This window comes from Lynx rufus, unplaced genomic scaffold, assembly GCF_022079265.1.
Source record: "Lynx rufus isolate CCGP_SWC_20201006 ecotype Redwood Valley unplaced genomic scaffold, mLynRuf1.p SCAF_9, whole genome shotgun sequence".
Classification (NCBI taxonomy): Eukaryota; Metazoa; Chordata; class Mammalia; order Carnivora; family Felidae; genus Lynx; species Lynx rufus.
Genome location: NW_025814897.1, coordinates 98965693 through 98991307, shown reverse-complemented (window position 1 = coordinate 98991307; position 25615 = coordinate 98965693). Strand labels below are relative to the sequence as shown.

The 25615-nt window shown below is 40.0% G+C and overlaps 2 protein-coding genes across 8 annotated transcripts in view; one reads left to right on the top strand and one right to left on the bottom strand.

Moving 5' to 3' along the window:
* The window catches only part of ATG13 (autophagy related 13), a 51877-nt gene extending 42545 nt beyond the window's left edge, over positions 1-9332 (bottom strand). Inside the window, exons 1-2 of one of the 6 annotated variants that reach the window (XM_047070110.1) lie at positions 9238-9331; positions 9025-9128 (exon numbers count right to left, since the gene is read on the bottom strand). The gene's annotated coding sequence lies outside the window, so the exon portion shown is untranslated. Of the gene's footprint in view, positions 1-8522; positions 8638-9024 lie in introns of all 6 variants that reach the window. The other 5 variants (XM_047070109.1, XM_047070112.1, XM_047070115.1 and 2 more) reach the window with 5 other exon arrangements.
* Positions 9333-9345: 13 nt separating this feature from the next.
* On the top strand, positions 9346-19895 carry HARBI1 (harbinger transposase derived 1). 2 transcript variants are annotated; one of them, XM_047070116.1, is made up of 3 exons: positions 9346-9425; positions 10751-11581; positions 18145-19895. In XM_047070116.1, the coding sequence occupies exons 2-3, from the start codon at positions 10912-10914 to the stop codon at positions 18522-18524; spliced, it is 1050 nt and encodes a 349-aa protein (XP_046926072.1). In that variant the 5' UTR covers positions 9346-9425; positions 10751-10911; the 3' UTR covers positions 18525-19895. The 2 variants fall into 2 exon arrangements, with proteins under 2 accessions (XP_046926072.1, XP_046926073.1); XM_047070117.1 differs by lacking the exon at positions 9346-9425 and adding an exon at positions 9711-9784.
* The last annotated feature ends 5720 nt before the right edge of the window (positions 19896-25615 follow it).

Genomic DNA, 25615 nt, shown 5'->3' with positions numbered 1-25615 from the left:
ACGAGCACAAAAGGGACAGAGATAACACGTATTACGTATAGGTCTTCTTTTCCTTTTTCTCCAAGTATTTCCTTGTTCTTCACAGTCCATCTCTGTTCCTCCTTTCCATTTTTACCCATAATATATATCCCAGATAAATTTATTATTGCTGTATTAATTTCTTTTTTCTTGGACCTAGAGCTTTATTTTTTTCAAATTTTTACTTAAATTCTAGTTACTTAACATACAGTGCAATATTAATTTCAGGAGTAGATTCAGTGATTTCTCACTTACATACACACCCAGTGTTCATCCTAACAAATGCCCTCCTTAGTCCTCATCATCCTTCTAGCCCATCTCCCACCCACCTCTCTCCATTAACCTCTTAGTTTGTTCTCTATCTTTAAGAGTCTCTCATGGTGGGGCACTTGGGTGGCTCAGTTGGTTAAGCATCCAACTCTTGATTTTGGCTCAGGTCATGATCTCACAGTTCGTGGGATCGAGCCCCACATCGGGCTCTGCACTGACAGCATGGAGCCTGCTTGGGATTCTCTCCCTCCCTCTCTCTGTCTTCCCCTCCCACACTCACATGTTCCCTTGCTCTTTCTCTCAAAATAAATAAAAAAAAAACATTTAAAAAATCTTAAAGAAAAAAGTCTCTCATGGTTTACTTCCCTCACTTTCCCCCCTCCTTTTCGTTCATCTCTTTTGTTTGTTAAATTCCACATGAGTGAAATCATATGGTATTTGTCCTTCTCTGACTGACTTATTTCACGTAGCTCCATCCACACTGTTGCAAATGGCAAGATTTCATTCTTTCTGATGACTGAGTAATATTCCAGTGTGTGTGTGTGTGTGTGTGTGTGTGTATCATATCTTTATCCATTCATCAGTCAATGGACATTTGAGTTCTCTCCATAGCTTGGCTATGTTTTAATTTTTTTTTTTAATTTACAAAAACAGTGGATATTTTTTTCTCTCAGAAAACAATTAAATGTAAAATTGTGTGACTTAAAGCTAATTTTTTAAGTTTCTATTGTGAAAAAATTTAAACATCACTATCTCCAATAATGTGGGATAAGGTCTGCCCTTACCCTTTGCCAGAACCGCATTTAATTTCTCCCTGGAAGAAAATAATGTCACCCTAGCCCACAAATGTCTCTACAATTTTTCATATATAATATCTGGCACATATTAAAATAAACTGGGCATTCATGGAGATAAACCCACATGACCAAAATCTAACAGATACAACATTAGAAATACACTAGAAATACATTAGAAATACATTAACAAAGTTATCAAGACAGAGACTTAAATATTACCATGCTTAATATGTTCAATTAAATAAAGCACAAAGTTGAGGATTTTGACAAAGAAATACTGCAAAAAAGAGCCAAGTAGAAATTCTAGAACTAAAAAACAAAAGAAAAAGCCCCCACTAAATTAAGGACTCAGTGGTTACTAGGAATTTATCCACAGGATACAGGAGTGCTAATTTGCAGGGGCACCTGTACCCTTATGTTTATAGCAGTGCTATGACAATAGCCAAATTATAGAAAGAGCCCAAATGTCCATCAAGGATGAATGAAGATGTGGTGTGTACACACACACACACACACACACACACACACACACACACACACACTGGAATACTACTCACTGATGAAAAAGAATGAAATCTTGCCATTTGCAACAACATGGATGGAACTGGAGAGTATTATGCTAAGTGAAATAAGTCAGTCAGAGAAAGACATACCATATGTTTTCACTCCTATGTGGAATTTGAGAAATTTAACAGAAGACCATGGGGGAAGGGAAGGAAGAAATAAGTTACAGAGAAAGAGGCAAACCATTAAGAGATGCTTTTTTTTTCTTTTTTCAATGTTTATTTATTTTTGAGAGACAGAGACACAATGTGAGCAGTAAAGGGGCAGGGAGAGAGAGAGAGAGATCTTAAGAGACTCTTAAATACAGAGAACAAACAGACTCTTAAGAGACATTAAGAGACTCTTAAATACAGAGAACTGAGGGTTAATGGGAGTGGGGAGATGGGGCGGGGCAGGGAGCAGGGAAAATGGGTGATGGGCATTGAGGAGGGCACTTTTTGGGATGAGTACTGGGTGTTGCATGTAAGCGATGAATCACGGGAATCTACTCCTGAAGCCCAGAGTAAACTATGCACTGTATGTTAGCTAACTTGACAATAAATTCTTTTTTTTAAAAAAAGGACTCAGTGGTTGAGTCTTTGGGCACCTGGCTGGCTCAATTGGTAGAGCATACAACCTTTGATCTCGAGGTTTTAAGTTTGAGCCCCATGTTGGATGTAGAAATTACTTAAAAATAAAATCTGGTGGGGTGACTCAGTCGGTTAAGCATCTGACTTCAGCTCAGGTCATAATCTCATGGTTGGTGAGTTTGAGCCCCGCATCCGGCTCTGTGCTGACAGCTCAGAGCCTGGAGCCTGCTTCAGATTCTGTGTCTCCCTCTCTGCACCCCCCCCCCCCACACTCATACTCTGTGTCTCTGTCTCTTTCTCAAAAATAAATAAAACATTAAAATAAATAAATTAATTAATTAATTAAATAAAATCTTTGAGGGGCACTTGGGTGGCTCAGTCGGATGAGCCTCCTGACTTGATTTTGGCTCAGGTCATGATCCTAGTGTTGTGGGATCAAGCCCTACATAGGCCTCCACATTGAGCATGGAGTTTGCTTAAGATTCTCTCTCTCTCTCCCTCTCTCTCTGCCCCTCTCCCCTGCTTACACTCTCTCTCTAAAATTAAAAAAAAAATTTTTAATACAAAATAAAATAAAATATTGAAAAAAAAAAAGCAAAAGAACTCAATGGTTGGGTCTAACAGATGAGACCAGAAGAAGACAAAAATAGTGAACATGAATATAAGCCAAAAGAAAATATCAGGAATGAACTACAGAGAGGCAAAAGGATGGAAAATAAAGAAAAGTATATGACAGGCCCAGAATGACCATATACTTTTGGGATATTTTTGAAAGTGAAAGGGCACTATTTGAGGTGTTTTTTAATCATACCATGACAATAGGTACATAATGCGACATGAGGTTATCTGAGACATTGAGAACACAGGGAAAGGTCTAACATATGTGTAATTGGAGGCCCAGAGGGAGAGGGGAAAGAATAAGGGGAAGAAGCAAAATTAGGAAATGCATCCCTGAGAATTTTCATGTAAAGGGGTAAGGAAAAATAAAGTGGGTAGGTATGGTCTGGCCAGATTATTGGGGAATGATGAAAGTGAGCAAAAAGAGACTCTAAAATATTAGTAGGAAGTCAGTGCAGATTTTTCTTTGGAAAAGATTTAGGGACATTAATCTAAATACAGAGTCGTGGGGGATAAAGTAAAGGGACAAAAAGCAATGAGACCAGCTAGGAAGCTACTTCAGCAATCCAGACAGGGGTTGGTGATAACATCGGATTTAAGGTGATACAGGCAATAAAAGAAAAGGGCAAATAATTTCAAATAAATAACTGAATAATTTGGCAAGAGATTATATAAATATGACTCCAGATGATATCTTTCGTCCTTAAAACTGGGAAAAGTTAACTAAAAAAATAATCTGTTTTCCAGTTGTTGTTCTTGTTTTTGAGAGGGGGGCACAAGTGAGCGAGGGGCAGAGAGAGAGAGGGAGACAGAAAGAATCCCGTTAGGGGCAGAAAGGGAGAGAGAGAAGCTGGACTTACCAAAAGCTCGAACTCATGAACCGTGAGATCATGACCCGATGCTTAACTGACTGAGCCACCCAGTCACCCCTGTTTCCCAGTTTTTAACATGGAGTTTCTTAATATTTTGGATTCAGACTTAAAAGCTCAAGATGGCAAATCAAGAACAATAAAGAATAGATAAGTACAAGTACAAACAGAACAAAACAGTAATCTTCCCACTTTCCAGGCATTAGAGTTATTATTAAATTGTAGAGATCCTCTTTTCCATTTAGAAAGTTCTTTGCAGACAAATGATGAACAGAACAGAAAGGTTTAAACAACTGAAACAGTCTTCCTACCTAAAAGAGTTACAAAGAAAGTTTGGAAATAAAAAACAGAAATATACTCTGCTTAAACAAAAAGAAAAAAAAAAAGAAGACGAAAGAAAGAAAAGTAAAAGAAAGGAGAAGTAATAATATTTATAACAGGATTCTGGGCCAAAAGTGATGAAGTAAGATTAAAAGGGATATTGAGTAATGACAAAATACTCTCTGAAAATATAACAGCCATAAACCTTTAAAAAAATTTTTTTAACGTTTATTTATTTTTGAGACAGAGAGAGACAGAGCATGAACGGGGGAGGGTCAGAGAGAGAGGGAAACACAGAATCTGAAACAGGCTCCAGGCTCTGAGCGGGTCAGCACAGAGCCCCACGCGGGGCTCGAACTCACGGACCGCGAGATCTTGACCTGAGCGGAAGTCGGCCACCCAACCGACTGAGCCACCCAGGCGCCCCCAGCCATAAACCTTTATACATAAGCAATATAGTAATAAAATACATAAAGCAAAAGTTCTTAGAGATAGTAGGAGAGCTTGATAAAACCAAAACTGTACCTGAATATTCAACATAACTTTTTGACAGCTCAAGTAGATATAAACAAAAATGTAGAAGAACCGAATAATAAAACCAAGTCTATATGTATGTACTGGTATACAGGGCAAGTCACTCAATCCTCCTGTACCTTATATTTCTTTCTTATAAAATGTCAATAAGTGATACCTACCTCACAGGGTTGAGGATTAAATGAGATAGTTCCTGTAAAGAGTACTTGCTACATATGAGACCCTCAATAAAGCTCTTGTTATCTAACTTAACCATTCACATTCTCTCAGGTTCAAGGAACATGATAAATTAATCATGCTTTTGACTGATAAAATAAATTTTCCAAGATGTTTTTGCCCATAATCCAATAAAATTAGAAATATACATGGGGCGCCTGGGTGGCTCGGTTGGTTAAACATTTGAGTTCAGCTCAAGTTATGATCTCTCAGTTCGTGGGTTCAAGCCCCGCATCGGGCTCTGTGCTGACAGCTCAGAGCCTGGAGCCTGCTTCAGATTCTATGTTTCCCTCTCTCTCTCCCCCTCCCCTGCTTGTGCTCTCTCTCTCAAAAATAAATAAACATTAAAAAAAAAGAACTATACAATAAGAAGTTAATCATGTATAATTAAATCATGTATAAATAAACACTTAAATAAAAACCAAAGTTACAATTACCTAGAAATTAACAAAATGGAAAATATCTGATGACAAAAAAGAGATACAGCAAAAGGAGAATTCAGAAGAAAATGTAGAGCATTAAGTAACTGTATAATTAAAAAGATTAAATTTAAGTATTCAATTTAAGAAACCAAAAGTAAAATAAACCAAAAGAAAAGGAAGGTGGGAATAATGATAAAAGCCATGCTTGATTAATTATTTATACCACAGAATAAATAAGGCCAAATATCTGGTTTCTTGCAAATTCCAACAGAAATAGATTCAGGAGTAAAAACACCCTTAAACTTATATTTAAAATAGGACAACTAAATCTCAATAAGTATTTCTCCGTATAATCTCTCTCCTAATGACCTAATAGTTGTGGGCAATACAGAAGAAATTGGAGGGGGCAGGGAACAAACAAACCTCAATATTAAAGAGAACATAAAATGATTTTTAACTCTGTATTTTTCACATTTGTATGAATCGAAAGTCAAAAGTGAAAACAGCCATTTTCCAAAGTAACAATATTAAGTTAACACTTCTATAAATTCTTTATTTACCTTTCTTTTACTAAGAAGCTACTACTGACTGATAGTCAACTGTGAGTTGTTAACGGAACTATTTTTCTAAGTATTGGTCCCCTTCTCTTGTAACCAAGGACATATCGGTGACACCACTAGGGCCAAACAAATTTCCTGTAACATCTACACTGGCATTTAGAAGATTTTTTTAAATAAACTGGCCCACAGTTTACTCTACAGTTAAAAACAACTGATTATTTAAAATTAATTTTAAACCTGTTTAACGATTTAAAATCTATTTTAAAGACTTAAAACCAATTTTACATTTCTGTAAGGATTTAAAATCCTTTTAAATTTAAAACCCAAACTCAAAGAAAAGTTTGTTGATGCTCCTTGCGCAGAGGACTAGATAGCCTCCTTTGCATTTCTTCCTGGCTGCACTGCCCTTATCCTATCAGGGACAACCTGCAGTTTTTACTGGTGTCCACAATTTGACTAAGAGGAAGCAAAGATGAGCAACTCATACACCCTTTCCTCTATTCAACCCATGCTTGAAAAAATGGTGCCTTACTCAGTTCAACACCCCAAATTGGTGTTGAATTACTTCCAAGTAATCCACACATAAAACCCAGATAATCTTTGTTCAAGAATTTTTAGAAGAAAAAAAAAAGAATTTTTAGTAATGTATACATATTTGAAGACTCTCAAGTCAGCATACAAGCCAAAAAAGTCTTAAGGAATATGAGCTCATTCATTAGCTGAACAGGCTGCATTTCTTAGTGAGTCTCTACACATTTACTGCATGAAAAAATAAAAACAAACACTACGTTAAATACTAAAAGGTCATAACAATGAGGAATTTTTTAGGTGTACTCTTCATCCTCTAATCTAAGCAGCTCTCCAACCAGTGTTATGAATGCAATTGTTCATCTCTTCTATAATAAAGTTTTAAAAAGAAAAGAAATATTTGGGGCGCCTGGGTGGCTCAGTTGGTTAAGTGTCCGACTTCGGCTCAGGTCATGATCTCATGGTTCGTGGGTTTGAGCCCCGTGTCCGGCTCTGTGCTGATGGCTCAGAACCTGGAGTCTGCTTCAGATTCTGTGTCTCCCTCTCTCTCTGCCCCTCCCCTGCTTGTGCTCTGTATCTCTCTCTCTCAAAAAACAAACATTTAAAAAGTTTTAAAAGAAAAAGAAAAGAAATATTTAAAAGTGAAGTTTCAGGGGTTTTCAGGTATTGCCAAGGTTAAATAACTTCTCTCCAGACAAATATTCCAAAACAAATACCTTTCACTCCCACTTGAGCAAAATATAAATGCAGAGTATTGGGGATGTACTTTATCAAGTGGGTGCAATAAATTCTACAGTGGGTACTTTTTTTGAGTAGTCAAAATTATCTTTACCTACTCATACAGTAGGACTTGGGACTCTGAAAGCTCAAAAGTTAATGTCTTCTTTTTGCATTTAGACTCTTGGCACCCTACTCTGAGTCATGGAGGTCATAAGCTAATAAGCTAATGCAGAGTGGATGGGAGCAGGAGAGACAATGGAAAAAACAGAACAAAACATTTCTTGCCTCCACCTCCATATAGTATAATTTCATTATGCATATAATGCATAGCTCCACTGTGTCCAGCTGATTCTTAGTCCTTAAGTAAAACACTATAATAGACTGTTGACTAGCTGAAGATCTGCAGTTTTTGCTTCAATTTTAATAACCACTCTTGAGAAAAAAAATACAAATACGCAAAAAGAATTGCTAAATTTAAGTACAATAGTGTAAAACCCAGTGGTTTGCCAATTTTTAGGTAATGTGAATCTCAAAAGTTGCCATACCCTTAACTTTCTATCCGAAGGGATACAATTTGAAAAGAGTGCATGAATTAACTACATTCATCTTATTATACAGACCAGTATATTTGACACTTGCTTCAACACTTACTCATTCATCCACTATGCATTAAAAAAAAATTTAATATTTATTTATTTTTGAGAGAGCAAGACAGGCAGAGCATGAGCAGGGGTGGGTAGAGAGAAACGGAGACACAGAATCTGAAGCAGGCTCCAGGCTCTGAGCTGTCAGCACAGAGCCCAATGCGGGGCTTGAACCCACAAACTGTGAGACCATGACCTGAGCCAAAGTCAAATGCTCAACCGACTGAGCCACCCAGGTGCCCCTAAAAATATTAACTCAGGGGGCCCCTGGGGGGCTCAGTCAGTTGAGCATTAGACTCAATTTCGGCTCAGGTCATCATCCCAGGGTCCTGGGATGAAGTCCTGACTCTGGCTCCATGCTCAGCATGGAGCCTACTTAAGATTCTCTCTCTTTCTCTCTCTCTCTCCCTCTTCCCCGCTTGTGCTCTCTCTAAAAAAAAACTTAAAAAAAAGAAAATTAAAAAATATTAATTCAGGATTCCATTACACAACCATTCATAAGGCATCTGCTTAGCTGAAAAATGGAGTTGAAAACAAAAAAAAAAATTGTAATTTAGTTGAAGCTGCAATATCCACACATAAAAAGGATTAACATTCATGAAACACACAAAAATCCAGATTAATTTAGTGTAAAGGAAGGGTCTGTTCTTTCCTATTATTGCACATTTCCCACTGACACTGTTCAATAAATTCTATCTTAGGAGATTAGTTTTAAACTAGGTATAATGATCCAGCTTTCTCTCTCTAAGGGGAAGATACTAAAAGTGAAATACTACGCTCAATTGACAAGGCAAACTGGAAAGTAACTGACTTGGAAAGTGAAAACGTAGACAAGTTAGTGCTGAACCCAAAAAAGGTGCTTAGCCACTTACCAGAGATTTATTAAATGAGAATGGTTCGCAGGTTTCCACAGGTCGTTCCAACGACAGTAAGAAGACAGTCGTGAACTTTAGGTCCCTTTTTTCACTAGTCAACAGTCACCCTCACCTACACGCGGAGTACATATTTGGCACTCAGCAAATCCTTTTTTTTTTCTTTTTTCTTTCAACAAATCTTGATTGAATGGAAACCTGCCTCCTTCGAACTGGTACCAACCCCGGAGTTACGGTTCCACAATTACCTCAAAAAGCCTTACAACACAACCCAAAGAGCAGAGAAAGTAGAGGCGAAAGCTTTGGGGATTTCTGTTAAAACTAGGAGCCATCAAGAGCCAACAGGGCCTACACCAACTCTACTTCCCAAATAAAGCTCTGGTGACTGTACTGCGGCTACCCAGCTGCTTCTTCAGAAGGAGGTACCGGAAAGGCCGCAGATCCATAGCCTCCCACCCGGGGGCGCTGAGTGATCTGGGGGTATTCCCACTAAAGTTAGTACCTGCAAAGCTGCGACACAGAGAATGGCTCGAGGCTCTCATTACGGAGGCCGGGGCCTGGGGCCGGCCAGTTGCGCCTCCTGGCTGAGGGCTCGGCGCTCCGGAGCTGCAGTGACAGCAGGGGTCGCAGATAAGATACCACACGCCTCAGGAGGCTCGTGGCTCGTGGACCCCGGGTGTTTCACTCCCAGAATTGCGCGAGTTGTCGCACTCACATTGACCGGCGTTCTTCAAGAGTGCCCTCACAGCTCAAGCGATCACTCCTGCCTTAAGCCCAGCAGCCGGTCCCCTCCCGGCGCCGCCATCGTTAGTGTTTGTTTTCATCCGCTCGGATGAAGGCGGGGGGAGCAAGAGGGCTATGGGTGAAATACAGCTGCCTAACCTCATCCGCACTTTCGCTACGGTATGGACGCCCTATTTCATCTCTTTCCTTCGAATTCCAAAAAAAGTTGATTATATTTTCATATAAATCTTTCTCACCAATTTTTCCACGTGTCTCTGAAGGAAATAAAGCGTAAAGAGGGGGGTCCTTGAGAGGGCGAGAACTTTTGGGCCGGGGGTGGAATGTGCGCCGCCTTTCCGCACGTAGTGGTGGCAACGGCAGTTGAGATGTGGCGTAGGGAGGACGCTGACGCAAGGGGGGCGGTGCCTATGGTGAGCGCCGTGGCGGCTAGTGCCGGGCCGCCGGTTCCGGAGGAGGGCAGGACGGGGCTGGGTGGGTGAGTGGGTGGGGAATGCTGGTAACCTGGCAGCCGCGGAGAGGTGGGTGATGGGCCTTGGCTGACTTGAGTGGCCAGCGTAATCAGACTTCTAAGTTTCTGAGGTGCCTTTTAAAAGCGGCAGTGTCGCCTCCCAGCTCTAGCTATTCCAGGATCTTCTTTTTGAGCCTACCTTCCAATCTGTGTGGTCTTCCCTACTTTCTGGTCCTCAGCCTCAAGATTTGGATTTAGTGGGGAGAAGGGAAAGCCTGTTGTTAAAGCATATGACCTGCGTCCACCAGGCTGGGCTGTGGGTAGTTTTTTGCCCCTCCTCTCTTGTTAGACTGGTTTGAGCACCCCTCACGTCCATCTTGTACTTAACAGGTGGAACCAGAGGGCTTGGATAATGAAACCCGCTGGAACCAATTCCTGCCCTGAATAGTTATGACTTATATCAGCTAGTTCGTGACCTGTGTAGTTAGGAGCAGACCTCTTTTACCTTAAGGATAACTTATGCTGTCGCCTCCATTAATTTTTTTTTTTTAAGATCTTATTTTTAAGTAATTTCTACACTCTACCTGGAGCTGGAACTTAAAACCAGAAGATCAAGCATTGCAGGCTGTACAGACTGAGCCAGCCAGGCGCCCCTCCAACATTAAGCTTTCGCTTTAACCAGTTTAAATGCCAGGCATTAAGTGAGCCACCAAAATCAACTTCCATGATCTATCTATATTTTTCTTTTTTCTTTCTTTTTTTTTTTTTCTTTCTTACAAACCCTTGTATTGGGGGCTGACTTTCAATAGATAGCAGTGAGGGAGCTGCTCTGCTACATGGGAAACAACTCCTATTATCTTTCAAACCAAAGTGAGCCTGTTGGGCAGCCATGAGCTAGTGGAGAAAAACCCAGTCACAAGTGTAGCACCTTTTGCTTGGACAGAATGGAAATCTGAGAAAAGGAGCTGTTGTAGCCTTTGAATCACTTTGATGTCTTTGGTCGGTTTCTAATGCTTTTTTCTTCTAACCTTTACAGAGAGAAGATTACAAATGCCAGAACCATTTAACTGATGGATGCTGAACCATTTAGCTGCTGAATGCTGACACTTCTTTAAATACCTTCTTGCACCAACACCTTCACTGGGAGGAATTCAGGAAAAGTAGCAGAGGGAAGGAGAGATCACATTTGCATGTACCATGGCTATACCAATAACAGTGCTTGACTGTGATCTCTTGTTGTATGGCCGAGGTCACCGGACATTGGACCGCTTTAAGCTGGATGATGTGACCGATGAATATTTGATGTCCATGTATGGGTTTCCTCGACAGTTCATTTATTACTTGGTGGAACTCTTAGGGGCGAGTCTTTCTAGACCTACTCAGAGATCCAGGGCTATTAGCCCAGAGACACAAATCCTTGCAGCACTGGGCTTCTATACTTCAGGTTCCTTCCAGACTCGGATGGGAGACGCTATTGGAATCAGTCAGGCATCTATGAGTCGATGTGTTGCCAATGTCACTGAAGCACTTGTGGAAAGAGCCACACAGTTCATTCGCTTTCCAGCTGATGAAGCCTCCATGCAGGCTGTGAAGGATGAATTCTATGGGTTGGCAGGGATGCCAGGGGTGATAGGGGTGGTTGACTGTATCCATGTGGCAATCAAGGCACCAAATGCTGAAGATCTCTCCTATGTGAACCGCAAAGGTCTGCATTCTTTAAACTGCCTGATGGTGTGTGACATCAGAGGGGCATTAATGACTGTGGAGACCAACTGGCCAGGTAGCCTACAGGACTATGCTGTGCTGCAGCAATCCTCCCTCAGTAGTCAGTTTGAAGCCGGAATGCACAAAGATAGCTGGCTGCTTGGTAAGTCTGCAGGTGTGAATGCTTCATTTTGTAGCTATAGAAAAATTATGTAGCAGAGCAGAATGAAATTGGAGAGTCTATAGACCTGAGTCTCGGTCCTGTCCTTTTTTTAATGAGACGTCAGGGGCACCTGGGTGGCTCAATCAGTTTAGTATCTGACTCTTGATTTTGGCTTGAGTCATGATCCCAGGATCGTGGTGTCAAGCCCAGTGTTGGACTCCGTGCTGAGCGTGGAGTCTGCTTGGGATTCTCTCTCATTCTCTCTCTTTCTTCCTCTGCTCCTCCCCCCCGGCTTGCACTCTCTCTTGAAAAAAAAAAAAAAAAAAAAAGACCTCAGGTGAGAACTCCCTGAGCCTTAATTTTTTTTTTAATCAACACTTAAAAAGACATTCATGAAACGTCATTTTAAAACATAGCATTTGACCCAGATCTTCACTTCTAAGGATTTATCTTGAGGCATTTCTTCATAAATAAGAACAGTAGTTGGGATGTCTGGGTATGTCAGTCAGTTAAGCGGTTGACTTTAAGTCAAGTCATGATCTCAAAGTTCGTGAGTTCAAGCCCAGCATCCAGCTCTCTGCTGTCAGTGCAGAGTCTGCTTTAGATTCTCTGTTCTCTCCCTCTGCCCCTCCCCTGTTCATTCTGTCTCTCTCTCGCTCTCAAAAATAAGCACAAAGAAAGTGTATTCAATAAATAAATATGAGTAGCGGTGATGTGAAGTAAAATAACATTGCAGCAGTGTTTTATAGTTGGAAAAAAAAGCAACAACAACCCTACAAAAACATTCCCCTTAAATACAGCCAAAATATTTAATCAGTACAGATCTGGTTAAATACAGTACACCCATATAACTGAGCCTGAATTCTTATCATGTGTAAAATGTTAAAAATAATGCCAACAGTAGTAATACCTCTTGTTAAGATCAAGTGATATATACGAGAGTTCACTATAAAGTATTGTACAAATATAAGATATTTGTGTATTATAAGACACTGTGGTGTCTCTATGAAAGTGATAGCAGTGCACTTACACAGTTCTTATGGGAACTGACTTCACAGATCTGCCCAAATGCTATTGGGAAGCCTGACTTAACGATGTAAGTAGGACACGAACCCATTCAAAACTGAGCAGTGCACACTGAGATGACTGCACAGCTGGGAGGAATGTGGTTGGGTAATAGCGATAATACCCTTGAGCTTGGCAGCTTAGATCTCTTTGTTTGTTTTAAAGCACTACTCTTATATGAGCAATAGGACAAAGGTTATCTTCTATACAACATACTACGTGAGAGACAAAAAGAAACCTGAATGATTGGAAGACCTCTCTTTCAAAACCTCTGATCATATCTGCACTGCATGTACTTATAACAGTGTTCAACATGAAATAGGCACTCAGGAATTATTTCTCTTTGATATCCTTTTATTTCTCCCATGTTCCAAGTGGGAAGAGACTGCTGTCACGCTGATTGGTTTAGAGCTGCTGGGGTACCACATGCAACGTCTTGGAACTCTGATTTTCTTGAGTTCTTGCTTCTACACACCATCTTCAGTTACCACCTTCTCTTTACCCTACCAGACCTTTATCTTAATCCCACCTTGTGCCTTTTTTTGAGCTTTCAAAGTTTTTTTTCAAACAAGTCACACCAAGACATGAAAGAAAGTCTGTTTTGCAAGTATCTCATCTAGTTACTTCTGCAGCTGTGAGACTTCTTGGTTCCAAGCTCATTTCTTATGAAATCACTTTGGTACCTCTACTATAAAGCCAGCTAAAACACACTGAGCACTTAGAATTTGTCAGGCAATGTTGTAAGCACTTTGCATTAGATTATCTCACTTAATCCTTATAAAAACTCTTAAGGAGTTAAATACTAATATTACCAACATTTTTGTGGGTGAGGAAATTAAGGCAGAGTAGATACTTGTGGTTAACTTTTAAAACTAGGTCACATGAAGAATTAACTCTATTCAGCAGATACTCCCTTTGCTAAGGACCTCAAGGTCATGTAGGAATTACTCCCTTTTCCTTCACACCTTGGGACCCCAGATTCAGTTGGAAATATGGCTTCAGTTTTTTGAGGTGTTTACAGGACATAGTTGGAAATAAGGAAAAACTGCCTTTTTTTTTTTTTTTTTTTTTAAGTAGGCTCTAGGCCCACAGGGTTTGATCTCATGACCCGGAGATCAACAGTCACATGCTGTCATGAATGAACCATCCAGGCATCCCAACTCTGACAAACTTTTATATACTTTTTTGATTCCCTTCTTTACAGGAAGAGTGAAAGTGGGAGAGATGGATATGGCAACAACATTGAAAAAATGTTTATTAAGCCGGTTTTGGTACCGGCTACATGCTAGGTAGGCACTAGGGATGAGAAAAATATACCCATGTGGAAATTGATTCCCTTAATACTAGCAATTCTAGCACATACCCCTTGCAAAGCCTCCATGAACTCTAACAAGAAAACTAGTTTGAAGAGCCCTGAACTAGTACAGTATTTCACAAATTTTCCAAATCAAGAGTTATCCGGAGAATTTATTAAAAATACACATCATGGGGCCACATCAAACTTTGGGAGTGAGAATCTTCAAAGAAAGCCTCTAGATCTCCTTTTTAATAGATCCCTCAAACGATTCATACAAATAGATAAATCTAGAAAACACTGGTATCTAAAAGTTGTGGGGATAATATGGGGTAATAATTTAGGGGAAGATTGGCAGGATTAGAAGAATGGCAAGATGTTAAAAAAGAGAAGATGGCTGATTGTAGGGGCACCTGGGTGGTTCAGTCAGTTAAGCATCTAACTCATGGTTTTGGCTCAGGTCATGATCTCATGGTTCATGAATTCAAGCCCCATGTCGGGTTCTGCACTGATAGCATGGAGCCTTCTTGGGATCCTCTCTCTTCTCTCTTTTCGCCCCTCCCCTGCTCATGCTCTCTCTCTCTCAAAATAAATGTATGTATGTGTGTGTATATATATATATATATATATATATATAAAGGCTGATTGTATCTTAACGCCATCAGATTTGTGGAATAGTTCTGTTTGCCAAATGTAGAATTAACCAGATTCCTTTTGTTGTTGTTTTTAATTTATGTTTTGTTTTTAGTATGAAATCATTTTTATAAAAATTTAAAACCAAGAGCAATATTATATTATATATTATATTATTATAATATAATATATATATTATATATTATATATTATATATTATATATTATATATTATATATTATATATTATATATTATATATTATATATTATATATATATTATATATTATATTAGATACAATATAAACAAATGGGGGAAAATGACAAAATTCAGAATAGTGTTTTCATCAAAGGGGTGTATGGGAGATCCTGTGTGTGTGTGTGTGTGTGTGTGTGTGTGTGTGTGTGTGTGTGTTTGGCATATTTTCACCATGGGTGTCATCCCTTCATGTCCTTCTCATGTCTCCCTTCAGAACTGCATTACCTAATTCCTCTTCTCTAAATGTACTGCAAACGATTCAGCCTGAGTTCTTATTTCTTCAGCTCTTGGCCTAGTATTGTTAAGCAGCTTTGGGTAAGATCTGCCAAAATGTCTTGTGGATGACTGATCATGTAAGCAATTGTAATCTGTTTAACAATTCTGATCCTAATCCCCTCCTGAGTGTCTGGTTTTCAGTGGTGCTTGGATTATAACCAGTTAATAACGATGGAGCATTTTATGAAAGGTCTGCATTAAGTAGCTTGTTTTTTATGTCTCCACATCTAATGCTCATACTATTTCTTAGAGAAACGTATAACAAATACCATTTAGTATCTCTGTGCTTTGGCATTCATCTTAATGTTTATCTTACTCTCTTTTACAGCATTACACCATTGTTTTCCTGACTCTGAGTCCGACATTAGTGTTTAGTGACTAGCTCCTTCTCTTTCCTTTGCCTGGCATATCAGAGGACGGCTGACATATATTTTGATCTTCTCATTTATAAAATGAGTTCAGTAATATCTTACCTGGCAGAGTTGGGATTGGATAATAAGGAATAATACTTTTGAAGTGCCCAGCATGGTGCCTGCTACATAGTAGGTATTCAATGAGTCACTGATACTATTTTCATTATTATTTTCAGCATCAGTTTCTTAAATTCAGTATTTAGTAGGTGGAGCTCAACTAAGATAGTTTGTACTTAAGGAGGAAGTCAACTAAATGTAAAATTTGAAAATGTTATGAGGCTTCTTAAATATTTAAAGCTAATCCGGTACACCTACAAATAATACAATGTTGTATGTCAATTATGTGTAAGTAAAAACATTAAAAAAAAAATTTGGTGGGGTGGGGCACCTGTCTGGCTCAGTTGGTAGGGCGTGCAACTCTTGATCTTGGGGTTGTGGGTTCGAGCCTCATATTAGATGTAGAGATTACTTAAAAATAAAATCTTTAGGGGTGCCTGGGTGCCTCAGTTGGTTGAGTGTCCGACTTCGGCTCAGGTCATGATCTCATGGTTGGTGGATTTGAGCCCCGTGTCAGGCTCTGTGCTGACAGCTCAGAGCCTGGAGCCTGCTTCAGATTCTGTGTCTCCCTCTCTCTCTCTGCCCCTCCCCTGCTCTCGCTCTGTCTTTCTCTCTCTCAAAAGTAAATAAACATTAAAAAATAAAATAAAATCTTTTAAAAAGTAATAAAAGAAATAAATTTTTAAAAGTTTATTTATTTTGAGAGAGAGCTCAAGCAGGAGAGGGGCAGAGAGAGAGGGAGAGAAAGAGAATCCCAATCCACACTGAGAGTGCAGATACAATATAAACAAATGCAGAGAAGTACCAACTTGCACAATAGCTGTGTTCCTGACCCACTATCAGTTTTGGTATGTAGTTACGGACTGTTCAGAGAGTCAGGGCACTGTTCCAAAACATACACAACTCCTTTCTCTCATGAACCATGAGCTGAAATCAAGAGTCGGATGCTTAACTGACTGAGCCACCCAGGTGCCCCTAAAAAATTTTTTTTAAATAAAGTTAATCTAGTTCTTTAAAAGGTAAGCTTCTGAGAGAAAGGAATTGTGTATGTTTTGGGACAGTGCCCCGACTCTCTGAACCGTCCATAACTACATACCAAAACTGATAGTGGGTCAGGAACACAGCTATTGTGCAAGTTGGTACTCTCAAGTTGTCTCAGATTTCTAAGGGGTTGTGCCTCTGTGTGAGACATTTCATCCCCCAGGCCGGCTGTAGTGAGTCAGGACAATTAAGCATTATAGAAACATTGTACTGTTGTAACAGGACATTGCATCCCAGCCTTGTATTGTATTTTGTTCTTAGCATTGCCTGAGATCATTTGATAAGCAAGTCACCTTAGGAAAATGCCTTGCATATATTATTTTAACTGACTTATGATCTGATTTCCTTATCGCTGTTACTATTTGTATCATTGTATTTATGTGAAATTCTACCAGTTTCTGTTACAAAGCACGGTTCTAGCGAATGTAATATCTAGGAACACCCAAGGTCTGATCTCTGCCACAGGTGCTGGGACTTTGATCTTATTGTTCTTAGCACTGGGAGGATGAATGATTATTGTCCATGAGATAGGCACTCTGAAATCCGTAGGTAGTGCTTTCAGACCTGACACTGTAAAGGTAAGGTTAGAAATTTTCCTCACAAGTGTTTGGAGCTTTCCTGGAAGAACTCTCTCTTTCTCTCTTGTACTTTTTCTCTTTGGAGATTTTGAAGGTTTGCTTGCTATATGATAGTTTTTACTAACCTTTTTCAAAATTATTTTTTAATGTTTGTTTTCAAGAGAGACAGAGACAGAGAATGAGCAGGGGAGGGGCAGAGAGAGAGGGAGACACAGAATCTGAAGCAGGCTCCAGGTTCTGAGCTGTCAGCACAGAGCCTGACGCGGGGCTCAAACTCACGAACCGCGAGATCATGACCTGAGCTGAAGTCAGACCTTCAACCAGCTGAGCCACCCAGGTGCCCCCTAACCTTTTATTAAAGAACAAGATCTCTGAGTTTAGAAAGTCAGGGATTTTATTTCCTTCAGTGCCTTCACCTTCTTCCCACATTTTTTTCAGACTTGGCTGTTTGGTTGGTTGTTTGTTTTTAAAGCTGTCAGCCTTTTTCTGTGTTGGTTTAAACCAAGGATATTTCCAGCCAAGACCCATGTCTTACTGCTCGTGATCCTAGCATGCCTTCTTTTTACCACAACATTTCCCTCTTGGTTTTTCTGGGGCATGGTGGCTCCAAAGTCTGTTGCATCTATTCTCTATATATGTTCCTAGATTTTCCTTTCTGTTTGTATTCCAATTCGAATGACTTATTATTGGGGCGCCTGGGTGGCGCAGTCGGTTAAGCGTCCGACTTCAGCTCAGGTCACGATCTCGCGGTCCGTGAATTCGAGCCCCGCGTCAGGCTCTGGGCTGATGGCTCAGAGCCTGGAGCCTGTTTCCAATTCTGTGTCTCCCTCTCTCTCTGCCCCTCCCCCGTTCATGCTCTGTCTCTCTCTGTCCCAAAAATAAATAAACGTTAAAAAAAAATTAAAAAAAAAAAAAGAATGACTTATTATTTCTTTGGACCTTCCCCACAGGTGACAATTCCTTCTTTCTCCGTACTTGGCTCATGACCCCCCTTCACATTCCTGAAACTCCAGCGGAATATCGCTATAATATGGCCCATTCTGCTACTCACAGTGTGATTGAGAAGACCTTCCGAACCCTCTGTTCCCGATTCCGCTGCCTGGATGGATCCAAAGGGGCACTGCAGTACTCACCAGAAAAGTCCAGCCACATTATCTTGGCTTGTTGTGTCCTCCACAACATCTCCCTGGAGCATGGGATGGATGTTTGGTCCTCTCCAATGACAGGACCCATGGAACAGCCCCCTGAGGAAGAGTATGAGCACATGGAGTCCCTGGACCTAGAGGCTGACCGAATACGTCAGGAGCTGATGCTCACTCATTTTAGCTAATGTGAAATCTGGGGGCGAGGGAAACTTTTCCAGGAGGAGTTGGGACAAACTTTCACCCTCACCGCCCCATACAGAGTCCCCTCATCTAGCATGAATGAGTATGTGGACACTTGTCACAAATCGACATTTAATCTGTGTGTTTTAGAAGGGTTGTGGCTATGCCAGGATATCTTGATAACGTTTGCAAATATATCAGCTAAACCAAAAACAAGACAATAAATAGTTCCCTGCTATCCAGTGAACTCCAGGTTGAGCCCCACTCATTTGAAAAGTCACTAGTAGTAGACATTTATGATTGTGCCCACAAAATCAAAGCAAAGGGGAAAGCGGCACTCAGCCGGATATTTTTTGTCTGTTTCTTAAATTATGTGGAGATTTCAAATGAAAACTATATGTGTTTGTCCTGAATTATTAGGTGGGATTATTAGGTGGAACTTTCTACTTTGCTGCCTATATAGACATCATCTGAGACAAGCGTAAAGAGTAAATGTGAGTTCGGGAATGGTTTTCGGACATAAGTGAGTGGCTGCTAATCTGAGTTTGCAGCCTTGTGTTTTTAGGAGGATGCTGGGGACAGTCTGAGACCTCCATCTTTCTGTAGTAGTTGGACTGTGACTTGCAGTTGGTTTCTAGGGAGAACATCTGGATTCCAATCTCCTCTTTCCAACCCAGAGGAGGAGTTAGAGGATAAATGGGTTTAAGACCCCAATCAGCTCAAAGAAGACAAGTAAAATATAGATAAAATAGCAAGTTTATACTTTACAGATCTAAAGACCCTGGTAGATTGATGGACAGAGGAGATTCACCCAGTTTTGACAGCTCACATCTAAATAGATCACATTTCTTATGTTCATGATGTTAGAATATCCGTTTGGCCATTCTGCTCTGAAATTCATTGTACAGAAAGAAGACTTTGAGAATAAAAAGATACATGAAAGTAGTAAGAAAGTGAAGTAAAAAGAACATAGTTTCTTGGTGTGAAATGAATTTTGGCATTAGACCTATTTGGATATCTTGCAAAATCATGGACAGAATTTCCCAGGAAATGAATAATCCCCACCAAGTCTTATTCTAAAATTACACTGATATAAAAACAACCTAATTGGAATAAAGAAAGTGTGAATTAGGTTCACACATTGGTGCCTCTGCTGGGACAAAAAAGAGACTTTCCTGAGGATTGTCTTGTTCCTGGTTTCTCATCAACTCACCATGTGATACCTCAGAATTGTCCTCTTGGATCATTTCCTACCTGCCTTTGGCAGTGTTAATCTGGTGATTTTCAAAGTAAAGAAATGAACAGCTGATGACAGAAGAAATTTGGAAATAAACTGAGGGTGACTCATCCCCAAGATTAAAAACAATTATGGATTATTATCTGCTGTTTATTTCTACTCCAAATGCTATTTCCCATCATCATTCTACTCTATAAAGAGTGGGTCCATGTGGCAGGAGGTTGAGCTTGATGTGTACAATGATGTCATTGAGATGACAATGGACCGCAAAGAGGTGCCTGAGAATGTTAGTTCTACTCTTTCTGTAGAGGTGTCCTGTTACATATTCTTCCTTTGTAAAAGCTAACCTGTGACCAGGCTTGCTTTGTCCCCTTCATGAGGCAATATTTTAATTCTTGTGGTCTTTCCAAGCGTCCTGAGATGGGTATTTTTCCCTACAGAGTTTTGGTTCTGTTGTGCATATTGCATGAGGAAAGGGTTACTTGACATCCACATATCATAAGTGCCAAAGTGGAATGTGAACTTAGAAAGTGTCTGGCATTTTAGCCCGAAAAACTACATTAAAGGAAACTTGGGGCTTTTCACAACTTAACTCACTAGATGGTAACATGAAGCCTGAGTGGGAGGGACAGTCTTGGAGAGATTTCAAAAGTAATTTTAAGTCTATTACTTGCACACCAAAGATAATTTCTAAGTGCTGAAGTGACTGAATATTGGCTAGCAGTGCTTTTCCCTGGGAGCATTTTATTTCCTAATAATTCCACAGAGTAACTGTTTGAATCTATTTCTTTAATTTCCTTTCAACCTGAATTTTTACAGGCCAGGATTTTTTCAGTCCTTGGTTACAATTTCCCTAAAATGATCTAGGGGTGGGATCAGGGTCTGTACTTCGATTGCCAAGGGTTTGCCCATAGGGACTTTTCATAAGTGCCTGAGAAGTCTTCTCTTGAGGTCCTTACTGTGGATTTTTAGTATCTTCCTGGTACAGTTTTGGGAAAGAGTCAAGGATTATGCCTGTCTTATGTAAGCTTCATCTTCCTGTAGATGATGCCATCTGGTCAGCCCAGAAGTTTTCCAGATTTGCCCTTAGATGTTTCAAGACAGCAAAGTCCCAGGATATATTAAGATAAAACCACAATATTGGGTCATCACTGGTTTGCCAATTTCAAATTCTACACAAGAGAGACCACAAACATATTCTTAGTTTAAAATGAACTGAACATGGGGCGCCTGGGTGGCGCAGTCGGTTAAGCGTCCGACTTCAGCCAGGTCACGATCTGGCGGTCCGTGAGTTCGAGCCCCGCGTCGGGCTCTGGGCTGATGGCTCAGAGCCCTGGAGCCTGTTTCCGATTCTGTGTCTCCCTCTCTCTCTGCCCCTCCCCCGTTCATGCTCTGTCTCTCTCTGTCCCCAAAAAAATAAATAAACGTTGAAAAAAAAAATTAAAATGAACTGAACAGAGATGGGTCTCCTTTCCTGACCCTTGGACTGTAAAGGATATCTAGCAAGTTAATCTAAGTTGAGACTAATGGGGTCATATAGTAAAGACATATAAGAGGCGGGAGGGGTAAAATAGAAGCTAGACAGATAACAGACACTGTGATTGTATCCCAACCTGAAATGATAAAACAGCTCTCGGACTGAGCTTAGCAGTTGCTGTCCCTGACAATGGAAGGCAAGTTAGGAAAAAAAAAAGAAATAAAGGATACTTAATCATTGTGTGTACGCATAACATGTCTTCAGGGCCCATATTGCTCTGTAGATCCCACCCAGATTTTGCAAAATTGTGAGAATAAGATAACAGAGTTAAGTGAGAGTTGGTTGATCATGAGAATGTCAATGCAAGAAGGAAGGGAAAATACTAGCTGAATGCTGGGAACGCTCCAGTTCCCTAACACATAAAATTCACAGGAGTTTTTATTGTTTTCATGACTACACTTTAAACCCCCTTTGTGATAATCAAATGAGAGTGATGAGATCTCTGATACTAGAAAGGAGCAAGGAAAATAAACCTCGAAATCAGAAGCTAGTACATTTCAAAAGAAAAAAGATCCAGGGGCTCCTGGGTGCCTCAGTCGGGTAAGCATCTAAATATTGATTTTGGCTCAGGTCATGATCTCACTGTTTGTAGGATCAAGCCCCACGTCAGACTCCACGCTAACAGCATGGAGCCTGGAGCCTGCTTGAGGTTCTTGCTCTCCCTCTCTCTCTGCCCCTCCCCAACTCGCACAGTTGCGCACTCTCTCTCTCTAAATAATAAACATGAAAGCATTAAAAAAAAAAAAAAAGAAAAAAACAGTCCAATTGAAAGCAATCTCTATGTGTGTCCAACAAAACAGTAAGGATCTATCATTCTGTTGAGACTTTAACCCTTACATATATATCATAAACATGTTTATGAAAGGGCTGATTTGTCATTCTAGAGTCTTCACATGTTCATATGATTCAATCTATTGATAAATTGTGCCACTGAAAGCTTATCCTGTATAAATAATTCCGAAGAAGGAAACATCTCCTATAATTCTACTGTGAATGATTTACCCGCTGTTCTGGGATCTCTCTCCTTCACTGGGCTGCTCCTATATCATTACCCTGCTTCTACCTTTACCATCCAGCCCAAAGGGTGTACATTACCCCAGAGTGCCATAAGACCAGGCTACAAAAGAACAGAACAGAATTGCAACTGCAACTGGCTTGTCATTTGGCTGCTCAAGTCCCAATTCCTCTTCCTGGAATTCCTAATAAGATGACTCATGGTACTGCTACAGGGTTCTTTCATCCTAGGTTCAGGCCTGATTTCTATTATGCAGAGTGTAGTAGATGTTTTTTAGAGCCCAGAGCCAATACAAGGAAGTTTCCTTCCCTTCTCTCCTTTTCCCTCCTTTCACCCTTCATCCCAGGCAAATCCTCCATGTCTACAAGTGCCAATCCTCTTTTCCTGGCTTAGTCTTTACAAGTTCCTTACATGTGATTGACATGGATTTACAATCCTTACAAGTGGTTGACAGTGGCTATGTCCATTCTTAGGGTAACCAACTGTCCTGGTTTGCCCAGAGCCATTGCAGTGTTAGCATTGAAAGTTCCCTGTACTGGGAAACCCCTTAATCCTCAGCTCATTGGGACAGATGGTCACCCTACTTCAGGAGAAGCGTTATCTTACCTTCAAGGGGGTGGCTCCCCCAGGAGAGCCATAATACAATATAAGCCATAATACAAGCCAATACAAGCCATAATACAAAAAGCAATAATCAACATAATAATGAATTATTAAGTCTTAACACTGATATGTAAGTATCAGTGATATATCCCAGTATGATCTTTACTCTGCCCACTTGGTTTAAGTCTCCCTCAATGTGAGAACATTCCTACAGGTTTGAGAATTTCAACTCCTGATCTCTTGTGATCTCCTCTTCTGTCCAACTTGACTTTTCCATAAGAGCCAGCAGTAGTTTACCGTCACACTGAATCCTAAATCCACCCTTGAAAAGAAACAGTTCTCTAGAGAAATTTATCTATAGAGATGCAACTCTGCCTGCAGAATAAATCATCTTTTTCATGGTTTCACAGAGCAGTTTAGCCTCAACTTATAAAATAGCTCCATTTTCAGGTGATGGTTTTAGATTTATATTTGCATACCCTTCAGGTGTTTTTCCCAAAATAAAAGTCTCCCATTTTTGAAGACTGAAAACTTCTTGTAGCCTTGAAATTAGTTTCTTTAGTTTTTCTCACTGAAATCAAGGTTTCAAAATAATGTTGTTATTTGGGTCAAATTTGAATGAGGGCTATAGCTTTAGATGCTTATGCCCCACAAGCCTTTCTAAGAAGGAAGCTTCTCTAAAACATATATTCTGGGAATAGAATCTCAGTCCTGGATGACAGCAAAGGAAAGTCTATTTGTTGCTCCTCATCTGGCTTCAGGAATGTGGCGGAGACTGCTTATTTAGTTGACACTTAGTATCCTTTTGCTCTTGACTTTGAGAACTGCCCAGGATAAAGACTAATTCCCAATTAGGTGTGGCTATGTGACTAAATTCTGGCCAGTGGAATATAAGTGGAAATGTCCTGTGCTATTTTCAAGATATGTCCTTATGGCAGGAGACATGCCTTTCCTCTTTCAGCTTCCTGCTAGTTGGAATGTAGACATGATGGCTAGAATTTGAACAGCTGCCTTGGACCTGGGATAAAAGCCACTTATTGAAGATGCCAAAGGAACGAGATGGAAGCCTGGTTCCTGATACCAAATAGGCACACCTTACCCTAGGCTGTGTATCTCTGGATTTCTTTTACATGATGGAGAAATACACTTCTACTTTGCTTCCTCACTCTTTTTGTTTAAGTGCAATAGGTCCTAATTGTAAATAAAAAGGTTACAATTATCTCTTTCCAAGAGCAGCAATACCTATTACACAGAAAATGTTTGGAGGCAACATACACATCCAACAATGGGGAGCAAGGTCAGTATATCCTCTCAATGGAATATTGTGCAATTGTTAAAAATAACAACTATTAAAGACTTAATAGGGAAATGATACAATGGGAAACAATAACACTTGTATCTCTGCTTAAACTTTAAAACATTATGCAGGCTATTTCTTAGGACTGCATGGGAACATGAACAAATTAAAACTTGGTGTTTTTTTTTTTTTTGAGTTTATTTATTTTGAGAGAGAGAGAGAGAGAGAGAGAGAGAGAGTGGGAGGGATAGAAAGAGAGGGAGAGAGACAATCCCACACAAACTCCACACTATCAGCACAGAGCCTGATGAGAGGCTTGAACCCACAAACCACGAGATCATGACCTGAACCCAAATCAAGAGTCAGATGCTCAACCAACTGAGCCACCCAGGTACCCCAAAACTTTGTGTTTTGGGAGTGGATTATTCAATTCTTTCTTTTTTAAGACTTTCATAAATGTTGCTATGTTTCCTCATTTTTAAGTCCCCTAAAACAGTAGTAGACAACAAAAGCCCAGTGTTTCATCCTCATATTATGGATGCTGATTCTATCCTGCATTATATATATGAGTTGTCCCTTGAACATTGTCATGGACTTAAAGGAGATTTTTTAAAATTATAATAAATTATAAATAAAGGTAATGTTGTAAGGATGTGACCTTTCACTTTGATTAGATTATAAGGTCTTTAAGGGCTTGGACTATCATTTCTTTTTTACGCCTTTACTCTCCCCTTAGGCGGGACTTAGGGTAGCTGTATAATTGCTCACACTTGGTAATCCATATTTGGAGTGATCTATGTGATTTATTGAATTGTACCTAGGATGTACATATTAATTCACACTTGTGCTGAGAATATTAATTTGTCTACTACAAGACTTCAGAAAGGGACTATTGCTGTGATGATGAAAATTTCAACTTTTGCAGGTTCTGAACCCAAGGAAAATTTTGATCATCACGTAAGTAGCACACCCGTGGCTCCAGGCCTTTGAAAGAAAATTTTAAAAAGCATACGTGTATTTTTTTTTTCCTGCCTTAAGTTCAGCCTACAAACCCCTGAATTTTTCCAACTTCTCTTTACTGTGTTTTAACAGTAAAGTAAAGTGGAACTTTAACAGCGTTGACTCACTTTGTTTCTCAGTCTGGATTCTCTCTCATTGTCTCTCTGTGCCTCTGTCATGTATATGTATGTTTATTTTCTTGTACCTCACTGTCCGTGAGGGAACTAAGAGTCACACTTGCTCAGTTGGGATAATGTTGGGAGTCCATAACTTAGTTGCTGAACTGGTAAGTGTTATTGTGCTATGCCTTGATCTCCAACACTCAAGAAAAACTCCGGTGCTCCAAACAACTTCGCAGGCAAGCAACACAGAAAATGGCAGAAGCACCGGCTACTTTACTCCGCCGCT